At 54.7% G+C, this 15821-nt stretch overlaps 4 protein-coding genes across 4 annotated transcripts; 1 reads left to right on the top strand and 3 right to left on the bottom strand.

Annotated features, from left to right (window-relative positions):
- Nucleotides 1-485: 485 nt before the first annotated feature.
- Nucleotides 486-1725, bottom strand: GGS23DRAFT_14470 (uncharacterized protein). The gene has a single exon (XM_051511286.1). The coding sequence runs from the start codon at nucleotides 1426-1428 to the stop codon at nucleotides 652-654; it is 777 nt and encodes a 258-aa protein (XP_051376857.1). The 5' UTR covers nucleotides 1429-1725; the 3' UTR covers nucleotides 486-651.
- A 914-nt stretch (nucleotides 1726-2639) lies between these two features.
- GGS23DRAFT_14472 (uncharacterized protein) lies at nucleotides 2640-3613 on the bottom strand. The gene has a single exon (XM_051511287.1). The coding sequence runs from the start codon at nucleotides 3449-3451 to the stop codon at nucleotides 2942-2944; it is 510 nt and encodes a 169-aa protein (XP_051376856.1). The 5' UTR covers nucleotides 3452-3613; the 3' UTR covers nucleotides 2640-2941.
- Nucleotides 3614-10872: 7259 nt separating this feature from the next.
- Nucleotides 10873-11979, top strand: GGS23DRAFT_591941 (uncharacterized protein; the record flags this gene model as incomplete). Its single annotated transcript, XM_051517803.1, has 3 exons — nucleotides 10873-11001; nucleotides 11219-11412; nucleotides 11607-11979. 3 exons carry the CDS (start codon nucleotides 10873-10875, stop codon nucleotides 11977-11979), a joined length of 696 nt encoding a protein of 231 aa, XP_051376855.1.
- Nucleotides 11980-13493: 1514 nt separating this feature from the next.
- Nucleotides 13494-14223, bottom strand: GGS23DRAFT_591940 (uncharacterized protein; the record flags this gene model as incomplete). The annotated part of the gene is made up of 3 exons (XM_051517802.1): nucleotides 13494-13601; nucleotides 13787-13882; nucleotides 14026-14223. The coding sequence occupies 3 exons, from the start codon at nucleotides 14221-14223 to the stop codon at nucleotides 13494-13496; spliced, it is 402 nt and encodes a 133-aa protein (XP_051376854.1).
- Nucleotides 14224-15821: the final 1598 nt, after the last annotated feature.

The following is a 15821-nucleotide window of genomic DNA, read 5'->3' as shown; positions in this document are numbered from 1 at the left end:
TGGGAGGCGGATATTTACATATCTGCAGTTGACAACGAACGTATCGAGAGGTCGACACGGGAGAAGTTGGCCAGGAGTATCCTTGCCGCCGAAGGACTGCTAGAGATGCAGTGCAACTATAGCATTATACTCTTTCGACTCTGCGATATAGGCGACTTATCGGCATCCAAGTGGGTAGGTAAGCTCGGCGGGGGGTGGAGAGCGCAGATGCGGGTTGACATAAAAATGGCGTATACCCCGATGGCCGTGGGTATAGAGAGTAGGGGGAGGCTATTCCGGAGGTTGCGGATAAGAGAGAGAGAAGAGAGAGAGGGATAGCGTGCCAGGGGGGGTGGCCGAGAAGAAAGGAGAGAGTGCGTGTGTCTAACAGCTTGTGTAGAAGTATTGCTGCTGACGGTAGCGGGATCCTGGCTTTTTGGCTCGATTATATTAGAGCTGTAAAGACACGTCCTTCCCATGCATATCCCCTCGAGAGGAATATCACGGTAGCAAAGGATGCGTAGCCCCTTTTGTGAGTGCTCTGGCTCAAGACTCGGTAGGCACACAGGCACACGCATACGCAGACAGGACGGACAGGACACACACAGAACGACACACGCACACACACACGCGCTCGCGCGCTCTCGCTCTCACACACACGCACACGCACACCTACACAGACTCGCTCAGAGGAGCTGCCGGGCTCAATCTGGCGGGCCTAGCTGGCGGATCTAGCTGGCGGAACAGTAGCAACAAGTCGGGATCGACCTCTCCCTCGACGACACTTCGGCTGGAGAAAATGATAAATGAGAGAAGAATGGCCGGCGCACGGCAGATAGAACACAGGAGACAGAGACGTTGCACGCAAACAAGGGCCCGGGGAACTAATCCTAAATAGTAAGCTGGGAGCGGCAGAGTTGCAGGAGTGGAACTGGAAGCGAGTTCCGGTTGAGGCGTGGAAACCGAGTATTTGGGCCCTCTGGTCCCCTTCCCAGCCCGCTGTCCTGGCCCCTGGGGCGTGAGAGGGACACACACCCAGAAAGCGACAGATATCGCTGGTCCTGCTCGCGATCTAGCGAACTGGGGGGTCATCCTGGCCCTTGCCAGGTCCGCGTTGCCCCTTGTACGTTCGGGGGGAGGGGGGAGGGGGGGGGTGGTGGAAGGGAGTGGTAAGGGTAAAGCGGGACGAACGAACTCCAAACAAACCCGATTCAGCCACGGCTTCTTCCACATTCTTCCCTCGCTGCTCATACCAGCGTCAATAATATCCGTGCCGTCTCTACTCCACCAAAAATGGGCTCTCTGGGTGATGGCATAGCATGGGTATGTGCTACGATCCATGCTCCGACAGCCCTGAAAACCACGCGCGACATTGATTACTACTACTACTCTCTGCCCCCGCCATTCGCTATATTGTAGGCCGGTGGGTGCCGGGACAATTCGTGACATGAACGCGGCGCATTATCCACCGGCCTGGATAGTGGTCTGCGGCATTCTACCGCGAGCAGAAATTGAGAGAGGAAAGAGTGTGAAGAGAGGGAGAGAGAGATAATTAGAGAGACCGGGTCAGAGTAGCGAGAGTGACAAATAACCGGTAGGGAGAGACAGGCAGAAGGCAGAGACAGACAGACCGAGATACAGAGGCAGGACAGAGAAAGATGTAGAGAGAGAGAGAGAGAGAGAGGGAGGGAGGGAGAGAAAGGATGGAGGGGTAGAAAATACACATGATCGATCGGTTCCCCTTTCTCGTCTTCCTCTGGTTCGCCGTCGCCGTCGCCGTCGCCGTCGCCCGTCTTCTGCTGTTACTTGTCAGTCAGCTTCCTCCACCTCTGCAGAAGCTCGTCGGTTCGTTCGACAGTTTCGTAAAGGGACCACTAATGGCAGAGCGCCAAATTCCGTATGGCGCTGGATCCCAGCGCAGGTATCGAATTACACAGCGTAACTAGGCCCATGAGGAATTGCGAGCAGCCGAGCATCACGAAGCACCACTACTTATGTATGTATCTGTCGGGCCGCTGGAGCTGCGAATCGTCGACTTCCTTGTCACCGGCGGCCTGGAACGGGAGACCGAGACGAGTCCCACGACGACAGCCAGCTTGGTTTCTCACGACGGTCGATGGCGTCACGATATCCTAACGCTAACAGAGCGAGTCTCTCTGGTCGGCGTGCGAGTCGTGGTAAGAAACCACTACGATCGTGTACCGAAGGAAGCGTAATACACGAATCACAAGTCTGGGCGCCGACGCACCCCGTACCACTCGGTTCGGACCAATTTGCTGTTCGAACGGTTGTGAGCCCGGAACTTGACCTTGCACTCGAAGAAAAAAAAAATTGCTGATGACCCATCCACAAGCACATTTTGGTACAGCAGCGGTTGCATCACCAACCGCGGTAGCATTGTGGTGGAGTCGAGGATTTCCCTACCGCGCTCGACTGCTGCTTATTAAATAGCGACCGGCGGCCAGGCAAAGCGCGGTGCGGGTGCGGGTGCGGGACGCCGTTCTGTCCCTCTCTCCTCCTCTCCTCTCCTCTCGCTCTCGCCTCCTCCGACCGACCAAGAGACAAAACAGAGACGACCTAGCCGAGTCCAGCTTGTGTCAGATATCATCATCAGCCGGACTGCTGAAAAAGGGTGAGGGACACTGTAGCACCGTAAGCACGACACAATCCCAGATTCTGGAATACCTAGACGGTCGAGTGCATGATGCAGGTGCCGCCTTGTCTCGTCTATATGCACCGTATTGGAAGGCCTGATATGAAAATTGATTGACTTGTTAGTCGCCTGATAATATAAGTGCTTGCCCACCTGCATATTCCGTGCGCACTCTGCGATGCCGATAGCGTCGAATGTCTCTCTCCCTCTCGCCCCATCTCTCTCTCTCTCGCTCGCTCCCCCTCTCCCCTTAGCATGCGGTACCATATGTGGACGGTGTCAGGTACATACACACATACCTGGTTCTACTTACCTACATACATACCCGTATATGTATGCGTATGTGTATGTACGGGAGGATGGGCGGGATGGGATGTGGAAGCATATTAAAAGTTGGCGGGTTTCCGCCCACACGCCCTCCGCCTCTCTCCCCGTCTCGATCCCCTCCCTCGCTCCTAAAAATCGGTTAGGAAAATATCGCAGGGTACGAACTTCTGCGAGGTGTGCGAGCGAATCCTGGGCTACACGTCGCCGGCCGGAGGAAACTACTCTTACGGTAATATTATGTGCGAGTGGTTCGTCAAAGTGATGGGTGACGGCTTGGCCTGGTTTCCCTCTTTTTTTTTTCTTTTTTTTGTCTTCATCCTCCGGACAGCCAGCCGCTCGAGACACGGCCGGCCAGGACTGTGTGTAAAGGCGTACAAGGAAGAAAGAGAGAAAAAAAGGAGCCGTGGTGCTGTGCCAAGAAGGGTGAGAGGGAAGGATGGTGGTTGAATGGAAGGGCGCCTTGGTGAGAGATGCAGCCCGGTGGATAGTCATGCTACCCTGAAATCCGGGTTTTGCTCTTATTAGTCTATTCCGGCACCCCAGACCGCGCAACTACAGGGGGCCCTCAGCACACGCCCAGCAACCAATACCCGTACCTGAGGGTGGACGGTGCCATCCATGGCAGCATACATGCAACACCGGCGGAGTCGATGGATGCACTGTATGCAGGTATGCAGGTAGGTATGTGCATACATAAGTAGGTATGTAGGTAGGTATGTGTGCGTATATGTAGGTATGTAAGTATGTAGGTACCTAAGGTATATACCTAGGTATATGTGTAGGTACCTACGTAAGTAGGTAGGTAGGTACCTAGGTATATAGGAGGTAGGTAGGTACCTATGCATACATAACTCGAACCTGCATACTCATACATACCGTTACCTGCCTGCCTCGATAGCATCGAACCAGCAGCCTGCACATGCCTCACCAACCTAGGTACCTACCTACCTGCCTAGGTAGCTACCTACCTCCTACCTTACCTCCGACCTAACCTGCCTTAGGTACCTAACCTCGCAGCATCATACCACGGGATATGTATACAACCTTGGTGCATATGTACCTACATATATACCTCTTATTATATACGCGCACGTATATACGATAGACGTCTACCTACTTAGCCTATCTACCTATCTATAAGCTAGCTGATGATGAGGTAGTACCCGTCATGTGTGGATGTAAATGACCTGCCTGCCGTGGGTGCTTACGTACCGACGTAGAGGCGTACGTCGAGGTTCAATGTTACCTACCTCTCATAGGAGGTAGGTACGGTAGGTAGGGGTGTAGAGAGCTAAGGCGGGCGTCTATCTAGGCACTTACTGGGACGGGTTAAGGGAGGAGGAGGAGGCGGCACAGCAGCGGCCTACTACGATGGAGGTTAAGTAGGTACCTAAGCTCAGGTACCTACGGCAGCTAACAGCGCAGGGCTTCACATACCTAACTTCCCCATCCTAACCCGTCCTGGCCGACATAAGAGCTCTCCCGCCGTTACATTCCCGCTACCTGCCTTTAGGTACCTCCTGGGGTCCGCAACAGCATTCTGTAGATTGCCTTATTATTCATGATCTGACCCGACGGGGTCTCACAACAACGAGCCTGCAAAATACTACCGATTTAAATGAAAATCATGATATATATCGGCACCTATTTCGCGTCTCACACGCAGCACCGAGCGAGTCTGCTATCAACCAGCTTCCTGGTGTCCCGCGCGTAGCACGCCTCACAGCACCGAACACGACACTGTCCTCACCACACCGTCTACACAGCACATGCCTACACATAGCACAACGCAACATAGCGCAGCACCGCACCGCACCGCACAGCACAACGCCGGAGATGCTCGAGCAGCACGAGAGATCAACGGCTCGTCGTGCTAAGTGACTAAACAACCCCGCCCTTCTAAATCACATCTTCCGCATCTTCCGCCGCTTCACCTACCTATATACCTACCTCCATACCTGCTTGCCTCCCTACCTACCTACCTATGTATTCGCACACACACACTCACGCACACATACGCGCACACACGTATATATCTATCTCTACCGGATAGCGATTCGCGCCCTGGCTCTTGTCTCAGACTCCCGGCAGATAGCATCATTCTCCACTGACCGTGGCGGCAGATTTCCCGACATTCCACGTTGGGCAGCCTAGCATCTGGCCGGCGACTCTCGGCGTCGACATGCCTCTTCGATCGACGAGCATCTATCGCTACCAGCGCTGCCCGACTGATTACCACTTCGGCCGCAAACAGTGCACGCTGAAGAGTAACGTCAAAGAGTAACGTCGAAGAGTCGAAGGAGGGCCTAGACCGTCGCTGCACGCTCTGTCATTTTTTTCTGCAAGAAGTCCTCGAAGTCGAGCGGGTGTGGTGAAGTCACGCACTCGGCAACAGTCGAAATGGCCGCCGTCTGGTGGGCCGGACCTGTGCGAAGAATAAATGGCCTCGCTGCGGTGGTGGTTACTGCTATTTTCATTTGCTTCGGAACCGCCCTCGTGCGCCGACTCGAGTCCATAGAGCGTCGGCGGCTGCTACATGACAGATATATTGCTAAACAACAATTCGCTCTACGCATAATCCCGGGACTTAGCATTGAGGGCGGATGAGTGGATGAGTGGACGTGCATTTAGACCTAAATATCCGTTCATGGATGGGGGAGTTTTCTCCTTCTCTGCCTCTGCGTCTCTCCAATCTCTCTTGCCTCTTCTCTCCTTGTCGTCTCCCCGTCTCCTTTCAGTGAGAGTTGGCCGCATGACAACGTAATGTCTTCCCGATTAAGGAGTTGGTACATATCGTAGCCCCAAATACCTCTCCCTCTCCCTTTCCCCCCCCCCTCTCCTCCGGGCCGCCGTCCCCCTCCCCTCCCCTCCCCTCCCCATGAGGGCTTTTGTGCCTCGAAGGAATCGATGATACTATCAGGATACCTAGAACGGCTAGAGTGGCGTAGTCGGCTACAGCCCGACGCAGGTCGCCGCTGCGTACCCATTTTCGGCCGATTGCAGTTGAATCGAGTCCGCCAAGACACGGCACGGCGGTGCGCCTATGCAGGTTGCGCCTAGGATTTAAAACAGACTAAGAGATGGAAGCGTCCCGCAGCGCTTCCGACCCCCTCGATACGGCTTCTAGACTGCCTACTACAGAGAGCGTGAGCACGCGCGAGAGAGAGCATCGATCCGCCGAGCTAACGTGGCTGCCGTCGTCCTGCAGGTTCTAGGCCGAACACTCATCCCATTCGGCTCCTACGGTCCTATAGAAAACCCAAGTGCCCGGTGTCCAAATCCCAAGCCGCCATGCTCCTGGTCCTCTCTGCAGATGCTAATCTTACTCTTCCCTGGATCACGCACCCCTCGTCTTCCAGCTCGTTCGAGCCAGCCCGCTATTCTATTTTTGACCAGCCGTGCAGCATACGCGTTTCCCCAACATATAGCATGCGTATTGGTTTCTTTTTTTCTTTCTTTTTGGCATGGGCACACCCCGGTGATTCAGAGGCTCCTCCTCCCTTTCCTGGGAATATCATTCCACTGAGGGGAGGGGGGGCGCTATCATTTTCCGTATACCGCTCGTTCCCTCGATTGCCCAGGCCTCGTAAACCGACCGATCTGTGAGGGCTGCCTGCTTCCATAGGTCGCTTGCTGCCGTCTGGTGTGGTCTCGAGCTACCTAGGGATTCCATCCACAGCGGAAGACCGGTCAAGCAGTCCCCCCCCCCCCCCCCCCCAATGCCCTCCCAGTATCTCAAGTACAGTATGTACGCAGACGGCAAGCAAGTCGAGGACACACCCGTGCCATTGGCGGCGAGTCGAGTGTGCTTTGATAGGCAGGCCACGCTCCATCCTGGCCCCACAGCAGCGTAGCCAAGATGCCCAAGTACCTGGACGAGTCTACGAGATATAAGCGAACAGAGCCAACCGACTCCGGCTAAAACGCCTCTAGATCCCTGTTGCAGATCTGACAAGCTGATTACGATTGGGTTTAGGATTGACAAAAATGCCCCCCCGCACACGGCCTTCTCTTGCCAGTTCGACCAGCCGGACCAAGGGGGTCCCATCGTCCGTCCGTAGGACTGCGATGTCGATGGGAGCACTTCGACGCCGCCTACTTTCCGAGACTTTGGGGCGAATCTCAAACTCGCAAAGCAGGCGGCATCGAAGTGCTCCCATCTTCAAACATTCTCGCCCCCCCCCCCTTTCCTCCCCACCGAGTCTCATTTGCCGCACACGGAGAAATGGCCCCGGACCTCCCCTCCCTCCTGCCCTTCTCTGCCAGTATTTTTCTTAGAAAGGCATTGTGCTTCCCTAGGATGGACCTACGAGACCAACCATTAGGACTTCGCTCGTAAGCCCTCGGGTCGGGCCATGCTCGGATCGAGGTGACTGCGCAGTAGGGGCTGCAGTATACGGTGGGTATAGGACCGGCAAACATTGAGGTCGTTACAAGCTCAGGATCAAAGTTGACAAGTCACAGCTCAGTCGCTATCGTACGATAAATGAATGCGGTCCAGCACCGGGGTACCAGCTTACGTCGTGCTTAGTCGTCGAGCTCTTATGACGATCACCAGGGTGCGGGTAAGGACTCCCCACGCTTTGATTCGCAGCTCCGCAAGCCAGGACGACCGCTGCCCTAGTCGCCTGCTATCAAGCTCATCGGCGAGAGGCCAGTTGAATTGCAGATTCGAAGAAAAGTTTGCTCGAAATCGAGATCTGCTATACAGTAGGGACTCAGCGACCGAGTTCAGCTACCAGCTTGCCTCACGCTTAGCTCGAGGTCGAGCTCGGCAGGCTTAGCTGAGGGTAGGGCTGGCTTTCGTAGAAACGGAGCGCCTCATTGCATGACGGCATCGTTCACCCGCGCTTCAAATCCCAACGGTGCGCACTCTTGGTTAAATAGTCGGGACAACTAGGTACATAGGCGCATTGTTTTTCTTTTATGGTTGTGGCCGGACCAGTTTCAAATTTAGCTTAGCTCCCGGATAATTTGCACTGTAGGGGCGGTTCTTTACCCGAAGATTTCGAACCGTGGCTGAGGAGGACAACGGCATCACCTATCGGGTCGTTTTGTGATGGTATCGTGGAGCCGAGGAGCCGTGGCGGAAGAGTTGGGATCGGGATAAAGCCCTTCTGGCGTATTTGACGTTTCTCCGGCCTTTGCAGATCAGTGATCGCGAAGGGGGGAGGGGGTGGTCGTATTAGCGCCAGCCTCCCTCAGCATTAGTCCAACAAACCAATATGCAACTCACCTACGCTTCATCGATACTGTTACATACCAGCGTAGCAGCCGAGAAGAAGCTTTTCCCCCCTTTTATCATGGCACCTCTTTGCCAGGATGTCATCTATCACTTTCTCCTTTAACTAACTCGGTCTAGGCTAAGCCGTGGAAGGGTGCCACCACTAAGATAATCCGGATAAAACCCACGAGGTGCTCACGCCTCCCGTCATCGCGGAATGTCCGTGTAAAAGAAAGCTAGCCAATGCCGAACCGCCCACTACATGGACGTGAAAATGTTGCGAAATCTATGGGCCCTGGTTGCCAGGGCTGGCTAGGTCTTCGGTTCGGCGTCATATCGGGATATTCCATCCAACAGGCAGACACATCGGGTCATGTGCCGGCCTCTCTCTCGGCTACGGGCGAATGAGGGATCGATCACCAAGGCCAGAAATTTGCTTTGATGCCAATCCTCTTTAGCATCCCCCGCGAATTTCTCAGCCGTCCTCGGTCTCGCCCGGGAAATCAGACCGCATGCATCGTTTCCTGGATTCATGGGCAGGGGAGGGTGCGAGTCGATGGGCCTCAGGGCGACGAGCGACGGATGCGTATGGCCGGTGGCCGCAGGAAAAAAAACACCGTCGGGATTGATGCCTAATATCTTACGTATTGCTCTTCAGTATACGCCAGGAGGGTCTCGGAGTTTGTCTAGTGAGTGGGCCGCGGCCGAGAATCTCGGCGCGGAACGACGGGCTGTCGGATCGGGAAATGTTATGTCTTTTGATTTCTATCAATTGCGGTTGGGCCAGTGGATGGGTTCCAGAAGATATTGACACTCTCAACACGATCAACTCCAAAAGCAGAATTAATAGCGTCTAGGGTACCTGGTTATTATAGGTAGGTATATTAGGGAAGGACCCTGCACGACTGGTTTCTTGCAGACCTTTCGGCAATGCACCTAGGTAGGAACTTTTAGCGAAATAAGAAGAGCCTTTTCGAATCCTCCGTCGAGGAGATGCGGTTTATAATATATTTCTCTTCAGCTGCCCCTTACTACAATCGGACTCTAGCCGTAGAAGAAGCTACACTTGAACCAGGGACCACGCTACGGTACCTTCGGCGGATCTCTATCCCGACATGCCCGCTGCTCCGGGAGCTGCATTCCGGAGATGCGACGTCTGGCGAATCCTGAGTGTTTCGGCTCCGAGTCCACGCGGCCGTGCTCTTCGCCCTCAGTCGACCCCCTGAGGAAGGATTCATTGCCGGGCAGATCCGGAAAGGTTGGGCATTGACTTAGACTCGCACAGCGGTATTCCTGGTGTCCCCGGCGAATACCGCACGTAAATACATATTCAACGAGTTATGAGTTAACATTGATGAGACGAGTTCCAAGGACGCAAGATTGAGGAGGGTGCGTTTTCCAATATTAATGATAATACCACAAAGGGAAGAGAAACCCAGGAAGACGCAGAGATACCAGGCAGGGCAGGAAGCAACGAAATGGAATTTCAGAAAAGGAGAGGCGGGTTTTGTTAATATATTCTGGACACAAGACTGGCCTTGAACAACTATTGCTCAATGTTAAGACTTGTGTTGTCATCATCGAAGCTTAAGAACAACACAGCGTCGCGTAATCGGCGGTACCTAGGTATGCTATCTTACTAGTATTATTAAGTCACATAATTTAATCCTGCGATAGCTTACGACGCTCGTGCAACCAAGGTCTACAGCCAAGGCCTACGGAGGTCTGTTTTCTCGAAATAAGCAGCCGCCGGCTCTATAGCGAGCTGTGAAAAACAAGAGGCGCGCATCGGTACTCGATTGGTAATCTTTGATAAACTTACATGCTCTGAAACCTCAAAAGCCTATAGCAACTGTCTCCGAGACGTGAAAGGCATCCTCGAATACCAGGGACTAATACTGTAGGAAGTCCGATTGGCTGCGAGGAATAAAACCTTGGACACGACAACGATGTCTCTCGTATTATGGGGCGCCCCATTCGCTACGTCAGGCCATAATTATTCATCCCACCGCCAGGGGGCATGTCATGCTCGACACGAGGCTCTTTGCAAGCTTGGAGAATCCTGTTATCTAATTGGCTCGGCCTAAGTAATTCGGAATTTTCTCAGTAGACGATTTCAGAATAACACAACACGAGCCGGAGAGGAAACTCGCACCTCATACGCAGCCGGTGACAACGGCACAGCACAACTTATATCCCGGGTAACGCCCTCTTAGTTCCGCGGTGAAGTGTCAGCGCAGCGAGAGAGGGCTTTCTTGGGCGTGAACTACCTACCTACGTATAAGACCCCGGTACGCGATGGTAGGCGAAAGGGGGAGAGGGGGGAGGGGGGGATAAGAGAGCAACACAGATCAGCTTACCTAGTGTTTTCTATCAGGGTGGACCTGTCATCGCATGTAGGAAGGGGTTGGATATCTCGGCACCTGAACGGCTGGTGGAACTTCAGTAACCAAGTCACCGGCCACAAGGTGGTCACAAAGCCAGACCGAATTGACTTAGATCGGTTGATCCCGTAATCGCAACGACGAGGAACGGGCATATCAGACATGGGACAAGAGATAGAGTAGGAAAATCGGACAGACTCAGAGGTTATTATTGCCTGGGAGACAATTGACTACAATAGAGAGCGACGATATTAGCGCAAGGCCGTGTATGCCCTGTCCGTGTGCCTGAGAGAGAGTGCGATGTGATGTGGTCAAAACAGCCTCTGAACTCGGAGCTGCCCATGTTGGCGCTCGGAATGCCGTTTCAGGTGCTAAGCCGCTGGAAAATCGGACCCGACGATTTCACGATGGCGGTTCCGATCGCGATGGCCGTTGTGACGTCATCTGTCCAGGCTCGAGGCGAGCGCGGGCGAGTTGAATGATAAGCGGGAAGCTGCACAAAATACAGGTCTGCTGCTGAAGCCCACGCAGCCCGTCGCGGCTTAACCCTCTGGGACTACCGTCTGTCACATCTACATCTGCCTACCTAAAGAGGACTATCCAGCCCCAAGCCATCAGGACCATCATCCAACCGGATGCCCCAACCCCCAGCCACATTCTCAAGCCGAGATACCACCGTCGTCTGAAACTCTGCGCGACATCGCCAACCAGGCCGAGAAGGACCTGAACACGTATGAAGCCAAGACCGGAGTGCATGAGACTTCCCCGAATGACGAATCTGGTGTCGATACGAGAGTTGACCAGAAGTTCCCCGACGCTGAGCTTCGATACGACAAGGATTCCAAGTGCCAACGCCGGCTACGGCGGGCATGCCCCCCCTTTCCCCCCCCAGGAGGGCGGTGACCTTGATTCCCGTAGCGGGTAATGGATGGGTGCAGACGAGGGCCCACCCCCTCCACCCTCTCTTGCGCCTCACTGCCGCCAACGAGACGTGCCAGGCAACCCCACGGCCAGCACTTCGAGCACGTCGGCGGTCCAGGGCACATGCGAGCTCGCCCAGCAGGGTCGTGCGTCCGGAGGAATCGACAAGTTCGACGCCGCCGGCGCCCGGGAGTGTGATATTGGGTCCACGAACGCCACTGGCACGACCGTGGGAAGACGGCCGTAACTACAAAGACGTAATCATGTCCGAGAGCAGGGAGGTCGTGCGCGCCAGCATGGAAGATGCCCAGCACAATGCGCGCAGGGACCATGTCAAGGCCGCCGGCTACTACGCTCCTGAGAGCGCCCTCCCCGGAAGCATATCCGCCGAGGGCTACGAGCCTCCGGAGAGCGTCATCGAGAGCTCGCGCGGAAACCGAGAGATAAGGACAGGTATCCGCGCTCGGATCAGGCGTAAGGATGCATCATAAATGACACGGATGCTGCAGAGTGTCAGCTGCAGGAGCTGCAACGCTCAACGTTGTCCCCTGGATGTGGAATTGAATGACTTGACCGCCTACCGGCAGCGGATGGGTGCTACACCGAGGCCACGACGGGTCCGGGACATGACATTGCGCAGCGCTCGCCCAAATTTCACATGCACACGACTCTGCCAGCACTCGGCCCAGGCGGCAGGCCCGTCAGCAGTAGGTATAGTGGCCACCAACACCGAGACCATGCTACCTATGTCTCAGGCCCTAAGGAAATATTAATGCCTACTAACTCGCTAAGCGCTACAACTGACGACTGCGTCTAGGACGGAAATGCCCATAGGCATGGCCGCAGGCTTGATCCGATAGGTACGATGTCTTGCCCGTCGATTTCACGGAGCCATGTCGGCCATAACATACCTAACATAGGCACTAGGTCAATATGCTGACTTCGTAGAACACAAATATGCTAGGCGTAAGTACCACATATCGCGACATAACACGTGTAATGGATTCTCTACTCAAGATATCACACCTAGGCCGGAACAACGGCTGTGGTCTCGTTAATGACGAGGACGGCCTAGAATTACTATCGAACTCGTCGCGATGCGGGAAAGACTATTAAAGAAGGGAAATACTACGCGTATCACAACCTTGCTGGTATTACAACGTTTCTACCGAGCATCCGCTTCTTACATCAGATTCCCTACCTGGACCTGAATATCGGTGTGCACGTAGATATCACCCGGCAGCCTTGAGGCTAGCTTAGCTCCTCGGTCGACTAGTCTACTTACCATCGCGGGTTTGTGGTAGCAAATATGGGTGTTCGGGCTTGTCCTCCAGATCTCCGTGGTGGCGTCGTGCGTCGCCGGAGGTGCCACCACATCTGCTTCTTTGCAAACCCGGGTTCCCCGTGATCTTGACGCTGTTGAGGGGGACATCGTCATCGCGGACACCATCGATCTCGGAGGGCCCGACCGCCACCAATAATATGGGGCACACGCGAGTGAGACTAGTGGCGCGCTCAAACCTACGGGCGTCACATCTCTTAGACGACGTCTAGGCCGCGTCCTTGTTGAAAATACTTACGGGCGCTGGTTCGAACCTTGCCTCCGAGTCTCCAGACAAGCTGAGGTGTGACTATTATGGGCAGGCATGCACACACCACTGCCGTCGCCTCCGCGGCAGCCATAGATATCAGGAACACGGCGACACCGTCTGTTGGCGCGCCGGTAAGTAGCCGTATTATTATTATAACCCTACGTATGGGCCGGGCAGGGGAGGCAACAACATGATTATACGACCCACAGCCTGGGTCTTCTTTATCAGCTGTGTCGATGAGAAGCACCAGGATACGAGCTAGCTCCAGCAACCAGGCAACCAGGCCGATGCCGAAGACGGCCGCCTCTTAGTCTGGCTGAGCCTCAACATGGAGATAGCCCAGATCGACAGCAGCAGGAGGCTAAAGTCCGAGATGAGACTGAATATTAGAGGCAGCAAAACGTTAAACACAGCTACTGGGCGAAACAACGCGGGAAGCACCACTGCGCCGGCTGACACTCAGAGATGTAGAACGCTGTAGCACTCAGGAACCAGAGGACGATGTCGACGAAGCTGCACCACTAAAAGACGCGTAATATTAGTCTCGAGTTTCCTACCAGGAACAACAGCCTATAGAGGACGAGCAGTAGCATCCTGACGCAGGTCAAGAAGCTTGCCATGAGAACCGCGGTAATCCAGACATCCTTTTTTTTTTTAACCCGCGGACAACTCGGCTAGCCGTCTAATATGTTTGGAGGGAGCCAACCACGGGTTTCTTGCTCCGCTTCACGTACTCAATTACCTCGAAAGGATTGGATAGATTCGCCGGATGGTCTGGATCGCGGAAGTTGATGGTCCAGGTCTGAAGGCCGAGTCCATAACTGGTGGGTCGATACCGGGAGATTTGCCATGATAACATTCACGAACACCTGACCACCACTGTTAGAGGTGAAAATTTTCTCGACGGACAGGTGTTGCCCTGCATAATAGCGAACCAGAACTGACTCTGCTGGCAATGATCAGGACTTCCTCGGCCACGACCAGCCGGCGGCTCCCCACGGACTTCCACGTGCCCCATACTCTGCCGGTAGTAGATACATCGTTGATGACGAGGAAGGCGATCAGGCAGCCCCCCCAGAGCTCAGGCAGCCTGGTTCCGTCGAGCGGTGGCTCCCGCTCTGGTTCGAGGGCCGGGGAAGACATTTCTTCGGTCGCCGACCTTGTCGAGGATCCCCGCAGCCACTCAAAAACGTCTGCAGATCTCGTACCAGGATCGGTTAGGTTTTCCAGCGGAGGCGGGAAGGCATTTACACAGGAAGAGGGGACTAGCTCGAACGTTTCCGAACTCCCGGTGGGTTGTTAAATGTGATTTTCGCGTTTAACATCCCCATCCAGCTTAAGAGGGGGGATGCGGGTGGCCTTTTCAAGAGGGACCGGCGTCTACGGAGGGTACGATTGTACGCGACGGATGACATGGCTACTTGAAGGTGTATCACAAGGCACTATTCTGCCTGGTGGAGGGCCGCGGGAAGTGCCTCGCTCCCGGGGAACCGTTTGCCACGGGGGAGAGGAGAAGGGGGGGGGGAAATGCCCGCCGCCATTGGCTCGTACGTTGATCGAAGCGATCTTCATCACCATTACCGAACCTCGTGTAGGTCAGGTACGGGCCAAGGGGTGGGCAAGACAAAACTCTCTCCCCAGATGCAGAATACCCGCGGCGCAACGCCTTTTGAAGCGAGCTGCCTGACGTGCTTGCTTGCTTGGGCTTCACGGGGCAGAAGGACGGCGTATGATGGCATACGCGGGATAATACAGGGCACGCACGGCTACGTAGCCGGTCCATTGGGCTCTCTCCGGATGTTGATGCAATCGAGCGCGAGCAGCTAACAACCGAAGGCGAGGTCAGACATGCATCCCAGACATGTAGGTAGGTATTAGCGTGTAGCGTGCAATGTGTGGCACGCAGGCGGTGCCTATCGACAGAAGTTGGGGCACATCTGGCATATCATGGCAGCAAGCAACAAGGCCGTCGGTATTATTCTGTCCTCTGGATTATGCCGGTATTATTACCTACTGCCTACTCAGCGCGCGCATGTCCGCTCCTAGCCGGACGCATCGCAGGCTGCAGCCGGTGGTTTAACAACGGATCTCTCTGTGTCACGGCGCCTGGCGAACGGATGCGCAAGCCGGGAACTGCGAGAGAGAGAGAGAGAGAGAGGGAAAAAGGGAAAAAAAAGGGGGGGAGGAAGAGAGGGGGGGGAGGTGTAGTGGTGGTGGTTAGTTATCCTGTCTTCGGCTCCTGTTGCTACGAGTTCCTTGGAAACCTGAACATCCGCCTTCACCTTACCCACCCGCCTGCCTACGGACAACACAGCATGCGAAAAACATGGGCAATCGGAAGATGGGTAGGAGGGATGAAAGGAATAGGAAGTGGAGCAGACGACCGAGGACGGGAAGACAGGGCAGGGCAGCGCTTGAAAGGGGCAGGTAAATTCTGAACGGGTGCATACGGCTTCGCACCTTTCGGCCATACTCACTGTGTAGGCACCTACATACGCGTACATACAGGTATTACATAGGTAGGTCCATACATAGGTCCGTACACAGGTAGGTTGTATGTAGGTAGGTAGGTAGGTTATACGCAGGCGGGCCAGGCATAACAACGCACCGTACAGCGCAGCGAGTGAGCACAACAAGAAACATGGGAGATCGGCTCGCTTGCGGGCCCGGACGGGAAGCAGGCTTGGTTTAAGCTTTTTCAGCCAAGGCGGGAAGGAAAAAAAAAGAAAAAAAAATCAGGG

Source organism: Durotheca rogersii, assembly GCF_024521655.1.
Source record: "Durotheca rogersii strain YMJ 92031201 chromosome Unknown GGS23scaffold_1, whole genome shotgun sequence".
Taxonomy (NCBI): domain Eukaryota; kingdom Fungi; phylum Ascomycota; class Sordariomycetes; order Xylariales; family Xylariaceae; genus Durotheca; species Durotheca rogersii.
The sequence above is the reverse complement of the archived record's forward strand: the minus strand, read 5'-3'. Positions and strand labels throughout refer to the sequence as shown.